This window comes from Epinephelus fuscoguttatus, linkage group LG7 (assembly GCF_011397635.1).
Source record: "Epinephelus fuscoguttatus linkage group LG7, E.fuscoguttatus.final_Chr_v1".
NCBI classification, from domain to species: domain Eukaryota; kingdom Metazoa; phylum Chordata; class Actinopteri; order Perciformes; family Serranidae; genus Epinephelus; species Epinephelus fuscoguttatus.
Genome location: NC_064758.1, coordinates 34,848,173 through 34,867,243, shown reverse-complemented (window position 1 = coordinate 34,867,243; position 19,071 = coordinate 34,848,173). Strand labels below are relative to the sequence as shown.

Below are 19,071 nucleotides of genomic sequence, written 5' to 3'. Positions count from 1 at the left end.
TCGACCAAATTATATAAAAAAGGAGGGATGAGAAAAATTGCTTGCCTGTTCCACAGTACAATGGTGGAGAGGAGAGCTTGGCCATCTTACACTTGTGTGCATAGCATGCTTAAACAACCCGGCAGCCACTCCAACGCTGGCCACTACCTCTGTAGCTCCTCCTGGCACACACTCATATTCTGTAAAAACAGGCCTTTCCCTAGGCACACTGGCCACTTAATGAGAAATGACCACTGCTGAGCTTTTGCACCCTCATGCACTAAAAACACACACTTTTTACACACAAGCAACTAAATTTGCTCAAGCACAATCAAACAAGGTCCTCAAGACTGGCTTCAAGAGTAGAGCGAGACGGATAAATCGGTTAGTGCTTTCCTTTCAACTGATCAAACTGCACACTCAAAATTTGACTATAACATTTTGAAGTGCACTTTAAGAGTGTCTCGTTAGATTAAGTGTAGGTCAATGCTCTACTGAAGTGACAGGAGCACAAGAGTATCCTTACATTTCTTTGCAAAGGATGGCCGTGAATAGCCTGTACATGGCTTCATTTAAATAATCAATAAGTCATACTTGCACATTAGCACATTGTCTGTATCTATGTGTGTCTATGTTTCAGTTTCCAGCAAGAAAAATTATCCAGTGCTCTGCTCCATACATTAACTGTACAGCCTGAGAGAGAGAGAAAAAGGTGAGCATGCTGGGAGTCGGGGTGGTCCAGTGATGAACACCTCCTGTGTCCTCCCTTCATCCTCTTTCTCTCTCTCGCGCTCTTCTCCCTCCTCTGGGCTGTTATTGATCTGATCTCCTCCTCTCTTAACTGGAGCCATGATTCATGTTGTTCCGACTGGCCCTCACTCACCACACACAGACACAGCTCAGTCATGCCCTCCCCTATCTATCTGTCCATCTGTCTCTGCCTGCTCTCCCTCTCTCGGCCCTCCGGCAAATCAACCTGCTGTCCATACAGCATGGCCCCGTTTGCTCCTGTGTGTGATTATTATCATCAATATCATTATTTTCATTTTTGTTGTTAGTAGTCCTTTCAGTGAAAATCTTGTCCTTCCATTCAGGGTCTTTCTGTAAATCTTCTTACGGGCTTTTTAAAATTTGAATCAACACTCAAACTTGAGTGTCTGGATATTCTAGCGTTCTATAAAAATCACTTAAGAACAGTATACAGGAATAAATTCAGCTGAACGTATAATCGCACTTTTAAAGTCCAAATGAAATTTTAAAAAATGACACTTTAACCCTTTAAGATCCCAACCCCTGACCTTTTGTGCACCTGTTTAACATTATATGGCACAAAATAAAAATTCACTCATATTCCTTAAACCTAATTTGATCATGTTTTCTTCCTTTCTTCCAAAAATTTTAGTTTCTTTTCATCCAGCACATGAATAAGGAGACCCATTGGGAGGGAGGATCTGCCCCAAAATATCAATAAAAAGTTGATCACAAAAAAAACAAACAAAAAAAGCAACAAGTAATCAACCAATAACATCACAACATCCAACCATCAATCAATCTGCAACTTTAAGCTGCACAGAGCTGGTTAGCTAGCTTGTAACAGCATGGTACGTCAGTGTGTCTTTGTTTGCCCTCAGTACCGCGGTTACAGGCTACAATTTATTCACTTATGGAAAGTGGTATTTGTGACAACTTCAGATTATGCACAAGGCATTTTACAGTAAACTGCTTCAGCAATTAACACTATATAAAGCATACGATGGACTTCTTCTCTCTCCCGCTGATGGACAGCCTATCATTATCCTGTCAGCTAACGCCACTGGATCCTCACTGCTATAACATGCCCACTTTTTCTTCTTTCTTAAACACTCTTTTAATTAAATATTTCACATTGTATACAAACAATAAAAAGGGCATAAATGGAATTAAGGGAAATTAAAATAAGAGCGATGAAGTCAGCTTAGTTCCCAATTCTGCTGCATGGTACACGCCATTTGACAGATTACTTTCACATACATTACCGATGTGTCCTATATTCAGTTTAGACAAATAATACATTCCATTTAGCCTGTGTTACAACAAACAGCCTACAATTCACTAAGCTCATGCAGCCCGTAGTTTACATATTCCATCCAATTACACATTTCTGCTAATTCGTATACAGATAAGCACTGGCGGGAGACCAAGTTGGTTATCACAGCACACAAGCACAAATCCACTCGCACACATCATCCAAGTACACGCCCACTTTTTCAACGATCAAACCTTTGTTTTTTTCATTTCTCAAACAGTGAGGCTGAGGTTTAATTTTCCACTCATTAATGTAATTTATTTATTCCTCCTGATTTAGCGTTAACGATGAGGGAGGTGTGTTTGAATGGCCTTTCCTAGCAGTTGACAGACTTATGTATGTATGGGAGTGCATGTATTTGCAGCCATGTGTGTATATATGTGTTAAATATGTTGGTGTAGGTGTATGTATGTGCTTATGTTTTATTAGTATCACCTTTGTTTTGTATTTCAGATCGGAAAATGATCTTAAAAAAAAGTTACTATCATTAATATTATCATTGTTTTTATTATTTCCGCTGTACAGTAGCTCCATACTGTGCTAAACTCTAAGCCTGCCCACTTTTAGAGGTCCAATTAAATGCAAGGGATTTGATTCCAATCCCTCTCGTGTTCGTACACCGATCAAATATTCTGTTTCACTGGGAAATATGTCACAGTACAGAAGCTAAAGATGCACTGATGTCCATTTAAGTGGGACATAAAATCATATTTCAAAGTTCCAGTCAAGCTGCCTTTGATAATACTGGTCAAAAGGCACTTCTTGTCCTACTAGAGAATCAAAAGACAGTTTTAATCAGCTGTTTTTATGTGTGCTATTTTTACAATATATAATATTTCCCTGTTTGTTCAGGGGTCATCTCTCAAAGTGTTCCAGTCCATTCAAATGCAGAATGTTCATTTTCTCAGGAAAAAAAGAAAGCTACAGACAGAAAGAGAGAGGGGGGAGAGAAAGAGAGAGACAGAGATGTGTATAGGCCTTGCAGCAGGAGCACATAAAAGCCCAGCTTCAGCCAAGGCCCCTGCTCCAATGTGTAGAAATTAATTGAGTGAAAAAAATCTGCTGTTTAAGGTTGAAGTGGGTTATGGGAGGCAGTGTAACAATTGTTTTCTGTTTGCCAGGGGCTATATATCGTTCATTCCGGCTTTCTCTCTCCTCTCCGCTCAACACTCGCCGCTCCCTCCCCACCCTCCCTCCCTCCTCCCTCACCATCCATCCACCTTCTAAGCCTCTCTTGCTCCCTCCTCTCCTTTTCATCAGTCTTTTATTTTCCACAGTCCACAGTCTGTTTGATTCATTTTTATCTCTCCCATTTTCATCTATCACATAGGAGATTTTTTGGGGGGGTATCTTTAAACTTAATTTTCTAGCAATAACAGGCTCCATTTATGAATTGGGGTTTTACGATGTCGGCTTATGTGTACGTTCACTCTGAATATTCACTCACATACTGCATGTGGCATACATACATACATACATACATACAATGACAATATTTTTTCCCCTGAGACTGTCTCAGTGAAACCGAAGATATGCACATGCGTGTGTTATCGGCGCATCTGTCCACATGCATGCATCATTATTTAGTGACAGTGACATTAACAGGGGACTGGTGTCGACACACAAAGCAGAACAAGCTTAGCACCCCCTTGGGCTTAAACAAATGACTCATTCTCTCTCCACATTTAAATGCGCAATAGAAATCCACAAATGTCTGTTGTTGCCTTTCAGTTCGGCGCTATCAACAGAAAAAATACATATCAAAACAACAACAAACAAACAAACAATAAAACAGCATCGAGAGCGAAGAAAAACTGAGTGACAAAGATGTGGCGCACAGGACACAGAAGGGAACATCTATTCAGATTACTTTGAAAAGAACAAGGTTAACACTGATGTAACAGCCAGGAATGGAATCAGAGAGATGTGGAATGCAAAACAAATACAAGAAGAAATTACAGGAAGGAGAGAAACAGAAGGCAGGAAGACACAAAGTTATGATGAACAAAACTTAACAAGACAAGAGCATTAACCAGGAGACTTTTATCTGCATTAGTATTTCCTCTGTTGCCCAAAGCAGAAGGGTTAAACCTGTTTCCTGTGTTAAACTCCTCTTTAGCACCCTTTCATGTAAAATATCAAACCTTTCAATATCACTCTGAGGAAAGCACAGTTGCTCACCCTGTATAATTCTATACAAACACTTAACCATTCTCTTTGAACTTTGCAGCTCCACTCATTATACCTCCTTTGAAGAGTGAATGTTGGAGCAATGCTACGTTTTGATTTTGCAGCTATTAAATGTAACACAGCAGCAAATTACATCTAAACCTCTGTGTTGCTGTGTTAATAATACATAGGCCATGTGCAGAGGAGCAGGCAGAATAAATAGCCCAGCAAAAAAAAAAGAAAAAAAAAGAGAAAGATAAAGGTAGCCGATGAGCGAGACGTTTGAGTATAACAAATTCATCACGCTGCAAACGTCAATACACAAAATATTTTTGCAGATGAGGCAGAAAAGCTGCGGTGGAATTGTGGGGCCAGCTGTACTGCCTTTTTGAGTAAAGAGGAGATAATGTCACCGGATGATTCCTCCTCAAAGCCCTTGCCCCTCCATGTATAGTAGTATCCTAAACACCGGTGCTGCGCTCCCTATCTGAAGGATATTAAAAGAACCAAGTGTTCCAGAGCCAGCAGGGGAAAGAAGAGATGGTTCTGCCAAGGCCCTACAGCACCCGAAGAAAACTGCTGCTCTTGACATAGGGGTCTGCCTTTGCTACAGGAATGGCCTCATATTAACGCAGACCATTGGAGTAAGCTGCTTTTTCAAAGGGGAGAAGCAGATGGAGGTAAGAAAGAGAGGGAGAATGAGAGAGAGGAAAGGGAACAAGATAAAGACAGATGGGGAGAAAGGGGAAACTCGCAGATTCAGTAAAAAGGCATATCCTGAAGAGCTATCCAAGGCATTTCAGGCAATCTATATATTGCATTTTACAGGTTTTCAGGAATAGAAAACCACTCTTTGATTCTACTCAATACTTAGACCTCAGCTGACCCTTTGGTCTTGGCCTGTAGACAGAAAATGTGTGAACCAGCCAAAAGCTGGTTGTAGATCATTAAACAGAGATTCTGCAAAGAACTTGCACCCTGACATAAGGGAGGTGAGGGGAAACTTGCTTTCCTTTGAACTTCCACCTTTAAATTCAAGCGAATCAACCGAATCCAGCAATGTTTTGAGGTATAGACTGGGCCTTTCAGTGTATAACACCGCACACTGTATCATTCGGTGGTGGTGTTTTCGGAGCAGCATGAATCTCTAAAGAGTCTTCTGGCCTGGATCTGAGGAACGGTAGAAGGGAGAAGCCTTGGTGAAAGTTGCTCATTTGCATAAAACCCAGGCCCCCTTGTTGCCCAGGGATCTGTGTTTCACTCACGAGACCAAACAAAAGGAGAATTCACACACTAAAAGCAAACCTCAGAGTCATGCAAAGCCTGCTCACTGCCTGCAGTGCTCTGTTTTCTTCACCCTCTCTACAAACCTCTTGCCCCTTTTTTGCATATCTGGAGTTGGTTCTGCTATGCTGCTCCCATGGGGGTTACACATATCAAACGCTGGCAAATTCACTTGATTTGGTGCACCAACAGCATGAGGATAATGAGTGACAAGCGAAGCACTGGGAAGCATCCCTGTTTCAGTCTCAAAAGATTTTTGGGGCCAAGTGTCCCCAAAGAATGAAAACAGCCATATGGCTCCCAGTCATCTCCACTCCTGCATTTTTACTGTGCTCCATTATTCTCCTGATATGGTTTTTTACCACAGCAGCAATGAGGAAGTTGTGTGCAGCAGCTGGACAGTTCCCCCCTTTTCACTGGAACCCAGAATGGAGCTGCAGTGGGGAGCCCCGATAAAGCCGGTCTTTAAATGGAAGTCAAATTCCTCAAGCTTTGTGACAAATTAGAATATTTCTCAGGCCGTTTTCTGGGGGACATTTCCACCTAACCCTTCACAATAAAGACGGGGACCCCTGCGGAGATGCCTCAGCATGACAACACTGTAACATGTAGCATCAAGTGGTAAATTAAATTATGGAAGCTGTCGATAATGCACAGCTTTTTGACAGGCCCCCTTATACATTCGCTCCCTACAGCAACCTTTCCAAAATTAGCCCCTCAAATCCGGCTGCTGGATTGAAACGGTGATAGCGGGGTCAGCATGAAAGGCAGACGGAGGGCTTAACTGCTGCTGAGTGATTCGGCAATTGTAAGAAGTAAAAGAGGAAAACTAATTACTGTGGTCTTAAAGGAAAAACCATGGGTAAAGTGGACGCTCCCAATGCTGGGGGTAAGGCGTTCATGTGGGAAGGCTTTGGTTCAGTCGCTAATAACAACATAACAACCCCCATTAAGCCATTATGCTGGGGAGAGGATTACTGCTTTAATCTACTGTGCTGGATAAAAAAAACCACACACAATAACTAAAATGGATATCTGGCTCCATCACCTACATCCTGTGCACGGCAACATCTAAAGCTAAATACTGCGTTTCCAAATAAAGGCCTTAGTAATAATTTCATTTATATCCACTGTATTTTTTCATTACAATACCATGGAGCATTCTCTCTGCAATATTTATGTTTGCCTTGTATTAGCAATGACTACATCAAAAGGCCTGTAAACCACATACTTCCTGTGCCTACACAACCACTCCTTGACTGTTACGTTACTGTATGTGAGAGCAGAAGGTTAGGAGTTATAACCATGGTAACCCTTCTTTGAAATATCATACACAGTAATCAATCAGGTAATTCAAAAAGGAAGAGCTATAGCCGTGTGAGCTCCAAGGCAAAAGAAAAAAAAACATAGTGAATAACAAAGCAGGCTCCGGGAGAAAAGAGAAGACAATGGAAACAGTAATCGATTAACTGTCTTTACAGAGCAGGCAGCTGACTGTTGTCTAAAAGACAGACTATAAGTTTGAATAAAAATGGAAAATACTAACTTTTTTTTCTTTGCTTTGGGCATCGCCTGTATCAGTAATCTGATCTTAATTTCACAGTTGACTTGGAGCAGGGGCAGGAGGGAGAGCATGCACAGTGTCACCTCCTCTCAGAAACAGGGGTTTGCTCAGTGCCCTCTCACATCTGGCCTCACAATCTGGTGATATCAGTCTTCGCATCTGTAAATCAGTGCTACCACTGCTGCTGAAGACACATACAGCCACCCAAAGCAACTCTATTTCACAGATATGCAGCAAGTATGATTATAACTCACCAACGCAGCCCACAAAGGTGGCCATGAAATAGCTGAATGATATTTTTTCTCATCATGTTTTAACTAGCAGACAAAGAAGCCCAAGTATGAAGCTGTGCCTCCAGAGAGTCATTTGAATTCAGATAAAAACGTGCTTGGATGGACAAAAACCATCAATGTTTGATTTGCTGCAAAAGGAAAGGCTAAAAAGAGGAGCTAAATGTTGAAGGTCATGTGATATTGAAAGCCAATGCAGTGTAGCATCCAGCGCGCATCCACTAGCATCCACTCCATTACAACATTAGCAACTAATGTTTTGACATTTGTCTTCATTATTATCAATGAACAGAGGCGATTGAGCCACCAGCATGCTCCATTACCTTCCTTCATTGCACAGTTGCACAGTTGAAATCACACATTAGGGTGGATCCAACATGAAATGACAAGTTACGGGGGCTAAGGACGAGCCAGCTGATTATTTAGGTGGTGGAGGGTGAGAGCACTGGGTGAAGGGATGGTGGGGTGGAGCTAAAGCGGGAACGGGAATTAGGGAAGTGGTAGAGAACTGTATTGGCATTAAAGTCTTGGGAGCGTGGGGGCGCAGAGCAACATAGCACACCTTAAGAGGAGAAGCTCATTTCAATCGGTATAATTAGCCTGTGGTAATGAAATAAGTCAGAGGCACTGCCACCTTCACTTAAGAGAAAATCGATCTGCATTTTAGGGAGTTTATTAAAGCTTAGGAATAATGGGGAGAAAGGATAGAAGGGGTGGACGAGATGGGGGGGTTAAGCCGACATTAACAGCTAATCAGATAAGAAGAGGTGCTAACATTGGGGTAGAAGCTTGACAAGAACGGAGATCTGCTGGAGTTTGTCAAAGCAGATGTGTTTGAGGTCTCTGCTATTTCACAGCGAGAAGCCAGGGGATGCTAGAGCTATATGCACACTGTGAGACCTACAGCCTGAATTAGGATGACATCACTCTGTGAGAATAAAGCCAATCAAAACCTGGTGTAACCGAGGATCCTGACTGATAGACAGCCACTGGACGTCTTCATTAGCGTGGCTGCGAGGATCCCCGTGGAAGTTTGGCCGTGGCCAGGAGCTGGTGAACAACTCGAGCTTGGTAAGAGCAAGGTGTGGTGAGATAATCACTGATGGACATCTCTCCTCAGGTGCCCCAAATGCATGCTGGTTGCTGGGGGTGCTGCTTGCTCATTTATCCAGCCGTCTGGCCAACTCACCTGGAGTGATGGGGGAGACGTCAGGAAGGCAGGCTGCTATTTCACGGCCTGTTAAGCGCTAATGCCGCAACATGCCCCGCGCTCCAATTTTAGGGAACAGGGAGCATTACCACCCAACTCAAGGTTCTGTCCGTCTGGACTGTGGACTTGGAGGGTAGTGGAAGGAGGAGAGAAAGGGCAGTAAGGAGAAAGGGAGGTGGGAGTAGGGCAGGACAATGAAAAATCTGGTGAAAGAATTAAAAGACAGGGAAATGAAAGACACAGGGAGAGAGGGTGGAAGGGAGAAAGACACTCAAAGAGAGTAAAAGGTAGAGACAGAGAGAGAGGGAGGGAGAAAGAGAGTAGAGCCTCGGTTTACACGGGCTGCTGAGCCAGCACTGCGGAGCAGACAGGACAGCAGCAGCACACGCTGACATCTACTCCTGCTACGCTAGGCTGCCTCTTGCAGGCCCCAGAAGGCCCTTCGCTCCCGGACTCGCAGCCTTTCTCTCGCTGGAGCCACTGAACATCACTAGCCTGAACCACCCACAACACTTGTCCTCTCTGTGCGCTAAGCCTGGCCCATGTAATAACCACAGAACCTCTATTAAGCACTGGATGGCTGGGGAATCAGAGCAGCTACAGCTCAGCATGAGTGATGTGAAAACTCCCCTGTAAAACAACTGAGGTTATGCTCAAGTTATGTCAACTCTTTGTGTTCTGGCTTGTGAAGGTATGATATGAATTATGTATTTAAATGGATCTTTCTCCTCTCCTTCTAAATAGAGTAGTAAGCAGAAATAGATAGCTCTTTATCCTCTCCTGCGGTCTCGCACTCTCAGTACAGAAGACCAAGTCATTTGTATGTGCTTACAGTAAACATGACTGTGCATGATGGGTCATGGTTCCCATCACAGGCTGGTTATAGCAGTGATGGATCACCTCTCTCTGTCAGTCTGGAGGCCTGAGGTGTTCAAAGGACATGACTCAGGCCTATTAAGGCTGTAAGATGTGGATGTGTACACAAAAACACACAATACATTCTCAGCAGTGTAATTCAGCACAATGAGTGCTCTGTGTTTTTATGTACAGTATGTGAAATAGCAGCAGTTATGGACCCAGTTTCTACCTGTGCTCTTTGTCTCTCTACACTAAACTCACCTTCATACCTTGCACTGCTGCTCACACAGCAATTAGCTCTGGTAAATTAGACGGTTACAACATACTGGAGCCCACTGAGCAAAATCACAGGGTAGAGAGTTTCACTCAGTGAACAGCCATCCATCTTTATGTGTGTGACTCATGATGATTGCATATTAGTACATCTTTTACTTCACAATCTTGCATACTGCACACTACAGGTTTAGTGATTCAACAACTGCATCTCAGCCTCCGACTGCTTATTGCTACTGATGGACATAAAATACTGTAATAGTCATCAGTGCATTACTCAGTGTTCATGTCAAGTATCAACTGGGATGTAAAGAAAAGCTCAGTTTCAAACACTCAATGGCCCTTTCTGTTTCCAGCACATGTTGCTTCTGTTTCAGTGTGACTAAAATTCACACCACACCACTACCACAATGCAGCGTCAAGGTACAGTGTTACGGTGCACACATTGGACATGCCGTGTCAAGTCAACTGGCCTGCACAGCATATCTAGCACAATATGTAGCACATAAAGTGAATTTGAAGTGCTGCCCTGGATTCAAAAGTCTTTTGTGTTTTATTCCACGTGATTCCTCACCTTAAGAGCCGATCTCTTCAGCTATGGCTTGTCAGGAAATGTCTTTTTTTAATATTATTTTTATAAAGCAGGGACTGTTGGTCGCAGAGGTCTGGATATTTTTACACCGTAACAGTATGTTTCCATTGTGGCAGGTACAAGAGCGGAGAAGAACATGCGCTATCACTGGACAACAGAAGTACCTACGATACAGTGGCTGTGATGTGCCAGTTGAGAGAGTTGCTCTAAAGAAAAACGGCTGCCTTTTTTAAGGAGCACTGACCAGAATTGATGCTGGGAAATAGGACAGTGGCATACAGTACAGTATTCTGTTGGGGGACAGTGCTTTCACGTGTGCTGAAGTGGGCCGCGATGATGTAGCAGACAGCAGGAGTAAGGTGGATGTGGGGACATTTTCATAACTTGACATCTGTTGCTACTTTCAAGTTAAAGTTCTGCTTTAGATAAATACTCTTTTGTATCGTTTTTTAGGACTTGGGGAACAGCTTGTTCTTGTAACTGTACACATCATGTTTATCACGAAAGAACCAGCTAACACTTCTAACATATCATACCTCAATGTCCCTGGCCTCTTCTTGGAAGGACACTTTGAGGGCAGAACTAAGAGATCAGTCATGACACCACATTTCTTTATTACTGAATAGAGGAAATTTAAAGTGCAATTGTGGGGAATCTGGGTAGAGGTGAAGCTGGCCAAAGGGCAACCAACACAGTTGATGCTGGCCTTCCACCAAACAACGTTCACTGTTGCAGAAAATGCCCAGTTTCATAATACCATCATGAGAGTTTTAACTCAGTTGGTGCACACTCCCACAGTCTCAATCATTTGAGAGATTACGATGAAATCAAACCCTTTGTTTTTAGTCTTGGCTTATGCAAATAGTGAAATTTAATGATGAAAAATCCAGCACCAAACAGGAAGCAGCAAACCGGGTGGACAGTAAACTCAGAAGAGACTCACGGGAGGCGTAAGAACATGAACAACTTTCGGTTCTTTTGTGCTGTGGAAAAGAAAAGTTGTGGAGTTAAATTCAGTGTTTATCTGATCCACTGGAGATTTGTAGGGAAGGCGAGGGATCTTAATTTTTTAAATGGTTTGCTGGTGGCGAGTTGAAGCAGCAAAATCCAAAAGAGTTTACGCACAAATACAGGTTGTCTTAATGGATTGTATTAATGCTGAATTGATAATAACACTGTCGACAAATGACGCCTTGTATCTTCCGTTTCTAGAGTTATACATTTTTGCTGACATGTGAGGAATTGTTAAGATGTCGTGTTTCATAAAGGGAGTTTGACATAATATTTTCCACAGGAGCAGGATGCAAAATACTCTCAAAAGGAATTGTAGTCTTGCAAATAGTGACCTGGCAATGCCTCTAGTCTTTGCAAAATCCTACAGTGTGTGACTAAAAACTGACATTGTCTTTAAATGTGAGAGGGTGTCAGACTTCAGTCTTTTAAAAGTCTTGTCAATGTTTTCTGTTGTATGGTAGGCATTGGTGTGACGGCCTTAAAGTGCTGTCAGCAGAGGTAAACTCACCCCAAAACACAAGTAAAATTGGCATGTATGACCCTGTCTCATTGTTAAACAAAACAACCCCTTTGTACTAGTTTTCCTATAAACTGAGGTTGGAACTGCACAATAATGTACCTCTGTTTTGCTGTTAAAATAGGTCTCGGGCAACTGCCACTTGGCTCCGATGGACTTAATGTGGTTGCCAGTAAAAAAAAAAGATTTGAGGAAGAAATGCTTGTTTTGCCCTTTATGCAAGACACCAGATCACAAAGGGCAGTCACTATCAAATCCCCGTCTGTACAGGTTTAACGTATTTTGTTGAGACTGACAAAGTCAGAGCAACATGCGACACGTTACCGTACGTTATCTGTATTCACATTTTTAATATAACCATATCAATGCAAGTTGGCTGACTAAACCATCTGTAAAGCCAGTACTGTCATAAACTGGAAAAATATGTAATAGTCTAAAAGGATGGATGTGCGTAGTCCCAACAGGTTATCAGACCACTGCAGGACCAGAGATGACACTGAGCTGGCAAGGCGAAGGAAGAGGCCATTTTCTTGGAGTGACAAATATCTGGAGGAGTACAAACAGAGAGCAGAGCCCCTGTTGGGAGAATGCCTGAGCTTTGTCTTTGTCACACTGTGTGACACAGACTCACAGCACCACTCCCTGAGGTGTGTGGTTATGTGTACGTGAATGGTGTGCATGTGCTCTTGTGTGTGTGTATATGTGCACACACACACGCGCGAACAGGAGACCAAAATCTCACATCTCTAACTCCACTCTATCTCAACTCCTGTGCTTCTGGCAGCTGTGCTTGTGGCTAAACATGTGAAGGGGACCAGGACACAAACTTTAGATACTGAAAGCAAAAGAAGTGAAAGAGTCTGAGGCTGAGACTTGCCTGGTTTCATATGTGCGACTGCTGATAAATCAGCCGGGGGGTGCCAGCACAGTGCATTGCCACCACCTCAGGTGGAGCAAGATTGAGCCTGGGTGAGCCAAGGACAGATACATCTGGGCCTTTTATGGCAGCGGCTGGTATGGGGAGTGACGTGGAGTGAGGTGAGGGAACGCTAGCTCCACAGTACTGCTTTGAGCCAGCAAGATTAATGTAGGCTCTCTGGAGCAAAGGCAACATCCAGAGCCTTAATAAGGTACAAACAATCGGTTCCACTCCACTGGCTTCCCAGGGAAAACTATTGTTGTGCTGCATTGTTTCTTGGTAAGGCTCCTTGGAGACACGGGCCGACTGCAGCATGTGACTGTCTCCATTACAGCCAAGGGAGAGCTCACTGTAGACCTGTGTTTGTCTGTGTCAGGGTGAAGGCTGGCTCTCGTCCGTCCCGCCCCCACCCCGCCTGTTTCACTCCCTCCAAATCCAAAGTCTTGTAAGCGCACTCACCTCAACTCCCTGCACTTTCAACTTCATGTGATCCTCCCGTGTGGTCTTCCCGTCTTTCCTTTTCTTCCAGCAGTAGCCATCCTTTCTGTACTTCACCTTCTTCCTATTGTACAATATCATCGACCCATTCTGCGGCCTGGATCCGTGGAGACAGGACAGAGAGAGGGAGAGCAAAAAAAAAAAAAGAGAGATGAGATGAGAAGAATTTTTAGGCAAAGCTACAGCACAGCTCAGGGACTCATTTTAGAGATGTACAAAGAGGCCCGACACGAGTCTGCGCCAGGCAGAAAATGCACCAGTGACTTAGATGACAAGACTTCTTTATGGTGTTTTTCAGCATTGGTATGCACAGTTTGACAATGAACAAAGCACCCTTCAGCATACATTTCTCCCAATGAGAAGTGTGTGTGCTGCGAGCCGCTAAAGTGACACTCCTTCTCGTGGAGTAAATTACATGAAGGGCAGTGTGTAAGGCAAGCAGCATGGGGGTAGGGGGGGCTTCGTTTCTTATCGCTCATTCATCCAACTTAAATGAGTTGTGGTGTTGGAAGTCCCTAGGGGGAAGTGAAGATCCTCCCTCACACTCCATTCATAATTCATTCTCCCTCCACCAGACCACAGCCTGTAGGCTCATAATGATATAATGTAACTATTTGATGATAATCTGCCTTTCCACTTCGATTTGTAACAGAGGCATTTGGCGCTCAGTGTTAAACATTAACAGAAAGTGTAGCATAAAACATTTATGACTTACTCAACAATTAGTGAGCAGTTGAAGAGAGTTTTGTGTGGGTGTATTTGTATTTGTGTGTATTGTGGAGTGGCTATGCATCATCAGTATGAATCCATACATATGCCACACTGCGCATCCGTTTCCCACGCACTTTTGCACTCCTCCAACACACACACACACACACACACACAGACAAACACACAGACACATACACACAGCTGCTATGATTTGGAGCTCTCCCAAATGAGAACAGGTTTGCCTCAGTGTTTGGGGCCTCACAGTGAATGAGCGGGAAAGCCGCCTGCCCAAGCTGCTGAGGAGGCAATGTAACTGTTGAGGGGGGCTTAACCATCCAGTCAGCTGGTGAGCCTTGTTAGCTTTGTGCTCACTGCTCACGTGCATATAGGCACAACACACACACAGATACATGAGACGGGAACACGAAAATCTGGAAAAACACTCATCAAAGCAAAGAACAAAAGCCGGGCTGATTCATGTCTTCTCTAACAACATTCAAAATAAGTTGTTTTGCATTGTTTAGTTGTTTATTGTAAAGTTTTTTTTGATTTCCACAAGGTTTATTTATAACGCTGCATGCATCATTTTGCAGGGCTGCCTTTGGGGGCCAGGGCGCGTGTTTATCTTGGTATCACTCATCAATCATTTTCCCGGCCGGATCTCAGGGGCCGGTGGAGAAGGAGGAGAAGGGGGAGGTGGGGTCCCTGCAGTCCCCCCTCTGTGGCCCCTGACAGCACCTTCTAATGAGAGACGCCACTCACACACTGACGTGCTCACTCCTTGCTGATCTCCCTTCTTCCCTTTCCTCCTCCCTTCCTCTTCTCTTCTCGCCGTCAGTCGACTCAAGCTGCGCACCGGGGACCGTCTTTGTCTCCTCCCTCGCTCCGGCTTCTCTTCATGCTTTCTCTCTCTCCCTCTCGTTTCATCTGTCTCAGGATCCCTCACCTCCACTCTCCCACACCTCCCTCTCTCCTGCTGTTTCCTCCTCACTCACTGCCCTCTCTTGTTTAGCACTCAGCATACTTTGCAGAAAACAACTATTAAACAGACATTTTTATTGGTCAGTTTGAAAAGTGGAACTGCTCAATGGCTGTGTGGGATACACACAAAGTATAAATTGTGTTCTAGTTTACAGCATCTGTAATGTCACCCAGTGTGGAGGCGCAATCATAAATGGCACTCATGAGCTAAGAACTTTTGCAGATTGCTGCAATCTCAACATACAGATTTGCATCCCAAATGTCACTTGAAGGACACTCATTTGACATGCCTACATCAGCACTTGGTATCAATCAATCGGCAGAATGGCCCTCTCTAACAGTGCGATCCTATTATTTGTTTCGATATCGTTCTGGGGTTTTGTCCTTCAAAAGATACAAGGAGTGTGTGCTTCTTAAAATGTAGCTCTGCTTGAGACAAAAAGATGGGCGCAGATGAGATAAGGCAGAAAATCAAATGACACAGGGCTATCTGATCTCCTCCAGAGCACTGGAAATTGGGGTGAGGCTTCGGTGTCAGAGGCTCCACGCCGTATTTATCGGCTCTGCGCAAAAACGTATTCGCTCAGCTATTTTTGAGGGACTGTTAGGTAGATGCTATTTTCAATTCAAGGCACTTTGGACCCAGAGGAGAGAGCCTAGGCACCCTGAGTAGGTCTGAGGCAGAGGCCAGTCTAAAATGCATGCTTTGGCAACATAATGTGTCTCCTCTCACTCCTGCTGTCTCCCTCTCTCCCTCCCACTCATCTCCTACCACTGTATACTTAGGCGTTTCAATTAATCTTATCAGAATTATACATATTTATACATGAGGGGAAAAAGCTAACTGCTCTGTTATCAAAGAAGCGTGACAGGAGGCTCTCTGTCTCAGATGCCTAAATGTGGCAGATTAATATGGAAATACAGGCCTCTGACAAAGTGCACACAAGCTCCACAGCCGCCTCGCTCCTCTTTGGAGTTTGCAGCGATAATAAGCTTTACCCTCAGGGTGGTGTTAGGCCTTGTCCAGTCCTTTAGGAATCATTCATTTACCCAGGTAATGGCATTCGCTCAATCAGATTTGTTCATTTGAAAAAGTCAGGGGAGGGTGGGGGGTTTATGAGGTTGGTGACGTGTTCAGCATGGGTAACAAAGCCAAAGCAGGGGAGCCCGGGCCCACAGGCAGGCAGAGCAGCGCTCACAGGCTCAGCTTCACTGTCTAATGGCCGATAGGCACTAACAGAGAGGAGGAGGAAGAAGCTAAAACAGACAGACAGAGAGAGACAAATCTGCCCGAGTGTTAGAGATTCTCCTGTTCCAACAGCGATCAGTGGGGAGAATCCACAGCTCTGGTGAATCATCCTAAAATCCTAAAATGCTCTCCCAGCAATGGAACTTTGAAATGCTCTGACTTGAATAAACATTATATTTATGTAGAACACAAACAGGCTTATTGTGCAAGTGCAGACACGCTTTTGGCAACTATTAGCTATTCATAGAGCAGCAAAATAAAAAAAAACTCCAAGAAATCACAGTATGTCCTCAACATATTACTTATAATACATGAAATAAGGCATTACTGGATTACTGGACTCAGAACTACTCAACTGTATCAAGTGTACTCTTGTCAAAAGGGTTAGAGAGAATGAAATATTTCAGTCTTGGTGAACCGGTGTAGCAGTAATAGCTGGGCTTGAGCCCCCCTCCTATTCCCCATGATGCCCTGGGTTTGATTAATACCATACATGCTGTTTTTCTCCCCAGCAAGCTCAACTGGCAGTGCAGCCAGGAGAAGAGGAGAGTAAAGTAGAATAGAGAGAGTAGAATAAAATAGAATAGAATAGAATAGAGGAGAGGAGAGGAGAGGAGAGGAGAGGAGAGGAGAGGAGAGGAGAGGAGAGGAGAGCTGGGCTGGAGAGGCTTTGAAGATCGGAGGGTGAGCTGGTTGGGGCCTGAAGTGGCTCGGGAGGGAGGCGACACCTGCTGTTCTCAATTACCCATCAGAGCCTTCAGCCATCACAGCCTTTACCTCACTGTGTCAACAACCACACTCACACCTACTACTCATCCAAACACATCTACACACACACACACACACCCACCTACATTTGGCGTCACACACACCAACCCTATTAAGTATAAATATGAGGCACAAATACGCCCCTGAGCACTCACACACAGGCACATGTACACGTACACACCAACTTTGCGGTAACCCTGTTGCTCCATCTAGGGATAACATTAATAGCAAGACGAGTGACAGAACATCAATAACACGCTGATGCTGGTCATTACTGCTTCTGTCAATCACAGGTAAAACACAGGTCACATGTGTTAAAACATGTGTGCGTGCAACACACATACACACACACATCTGGAGCTGTCGACACTGAGCAGAGGTGTTTCCACATGTAATGTAATTAGACTTGAAGCAACGGCGCTCTATTAGATGGCACATCATCTATGAGCCGGATGTGTGAGCAGAAAGGTGCTGGCGTCGCGTCGGGGGCTCCTATCTGGACGCATCACGTGCAATTGATGACTCGCAGATAAGCCGCTCCCTTCAGCCCTGCCAAAGAATGCATCAGGAAGTGGGGCGTTCTCTAAAACTACTTTAAATGTAAATCTGCCATGGCCTCAGGATTGAGATTCATTGTCTGCGCTGCTCTGAAACCCCTCCAACTCCCCCGCTAGTGTTCGTATGTTGAGACGCCGCAGGTCGCGCACCTCTCCGACTGCCAATGAGGCCTCGGCGCCTGGTCACTGTGATGCCCACAGTTCGTACTCCTGGAGTCCTGAGTGGCCTCAGCCTTCAACCATGAATGCCTAATTATATATGGTAATTAAGGGGGTGGTGGGTCAGTCAGCTGGAACAAGTTATGCAACATTTAAATCACGTCGTATCATCCCTATTTCTCCATTACATGTTAATCTTTTTTCTCTCTACTCCTGGCTGTCTGGGAAATGGTCATAGTCGTCTTTATAAAGAATTAAGGATAACTGAGAGAGAAAATGGTCACATCAACTGAGTGAATTAGATTGAGATGAATCAAGAAGTTAAGTTTTCCAAATATGATATCACGTATCTCCAAGGCTGTACAGATGGAGCGCAATGTTTGTTTACCCAATGTGTTCAACTAAATACAACAGTAATGATGAGCGGGTAGCAGGGCCCCTGGAGTTGTAATTCAGGGTAGGGAGACAGATCGTGTGCCTCCCCTCTTTCTCTCTATCTATACTGCTGATGACTGCCACAGAACTCAGGCCCGGCCCGCTGCCCTCCAGCACAAAACAGATGTTCCCCCCGCACTTATCTCAATGAAAAAATCACAGACAATTTACAAAGAATATAAATTACGGTCGTAGCTACATGTCAGTCGCTCTGTCCCTATAAGACCTTGTAAAGAGGATAAGGGTGAATTGGTGTGGGAGGGTGGGTGGATTGTTGGGAGACAACATAAGGCGGATGGAAGCAGCAGGGGAGGGGGGTTGGTGGTGGTGTTGCTCTTATCTGGTCCACAGCAGCCCAGCAGAATGAGAGGGAGGCTGGTGACTGGCGGTGATGCTGCGCTGATAGCACTAAGCCGGTTTCATGCACATTTCAGGGAGGCTGCCGTCACTACTCAGACTTAAAGCTCTCAACTCCTGCCAGTGGATGAGGTTGGGACGTTATTTACAAATAGCCATGTCATACACTGGTTACACCGCTCCATTCTCTGTGTCAACACATACACACATAGCAGTAAAGAGGGCTAATGTGCAGCTTTGATGTACAGCTTAGGTGACATGGAATTTGAATTTTGGTGCTTGTAAGGTTTTGGCTGTGAAGACATTTCTTATTCACTTGAAATGCACACCGTTGCTGTATGTGTGTGTGTGTGTGTGTGTGTGTGCGCATGTGTGTGAGCGGATATAATATGTTTAACTGGGTTGAAATGTTGATGACTTTCAACTGCTTGCTCAAAAGGCTTCCACATCATATTTGTGGCAAATGCTATTTTCAGCCTTTAGTCAGTATGCATATGCTTACTTGGAAATAGCGACTACAGAGACGATGATTCATACCTCACATCCTCTCCGCTAATCTTCACAAATCATCCGCGGTGTGTCTCAGTACGTTGTAAATAAAGGTGCCATCAGAACGAAGCTT

At 44.2% G+C, this 19,071-nt stretch overlaps 1 protein-coding gene across 7 annotated transcripts in view; it reads right to left on the bottom strand.

Moving 5' to 3' along the window:
* camta1a (calmodulin binding transcription activator 1a) overlaps positions 1 to 19,071 on the bottom strand; it is a 376,005-nt gene that overhangs the window by 145,110 nt on the left and 211,824 nt on the right. For all 7 annotated transcript variants that reach the window (XM_049581562.1, XM_049581563.1, XM_049581564.1 and 4 more), the window contains one exon: positions 13,194 to 13,329. In XM_049581562.1, coding sequence (XP_049437519.1) covers positions 13,194 to 13,329 — 136 coding nt within the window. The remainder of the gene's footprint in view (positions 1 to 13,193; positions 13,330 to 19,071) is intronic.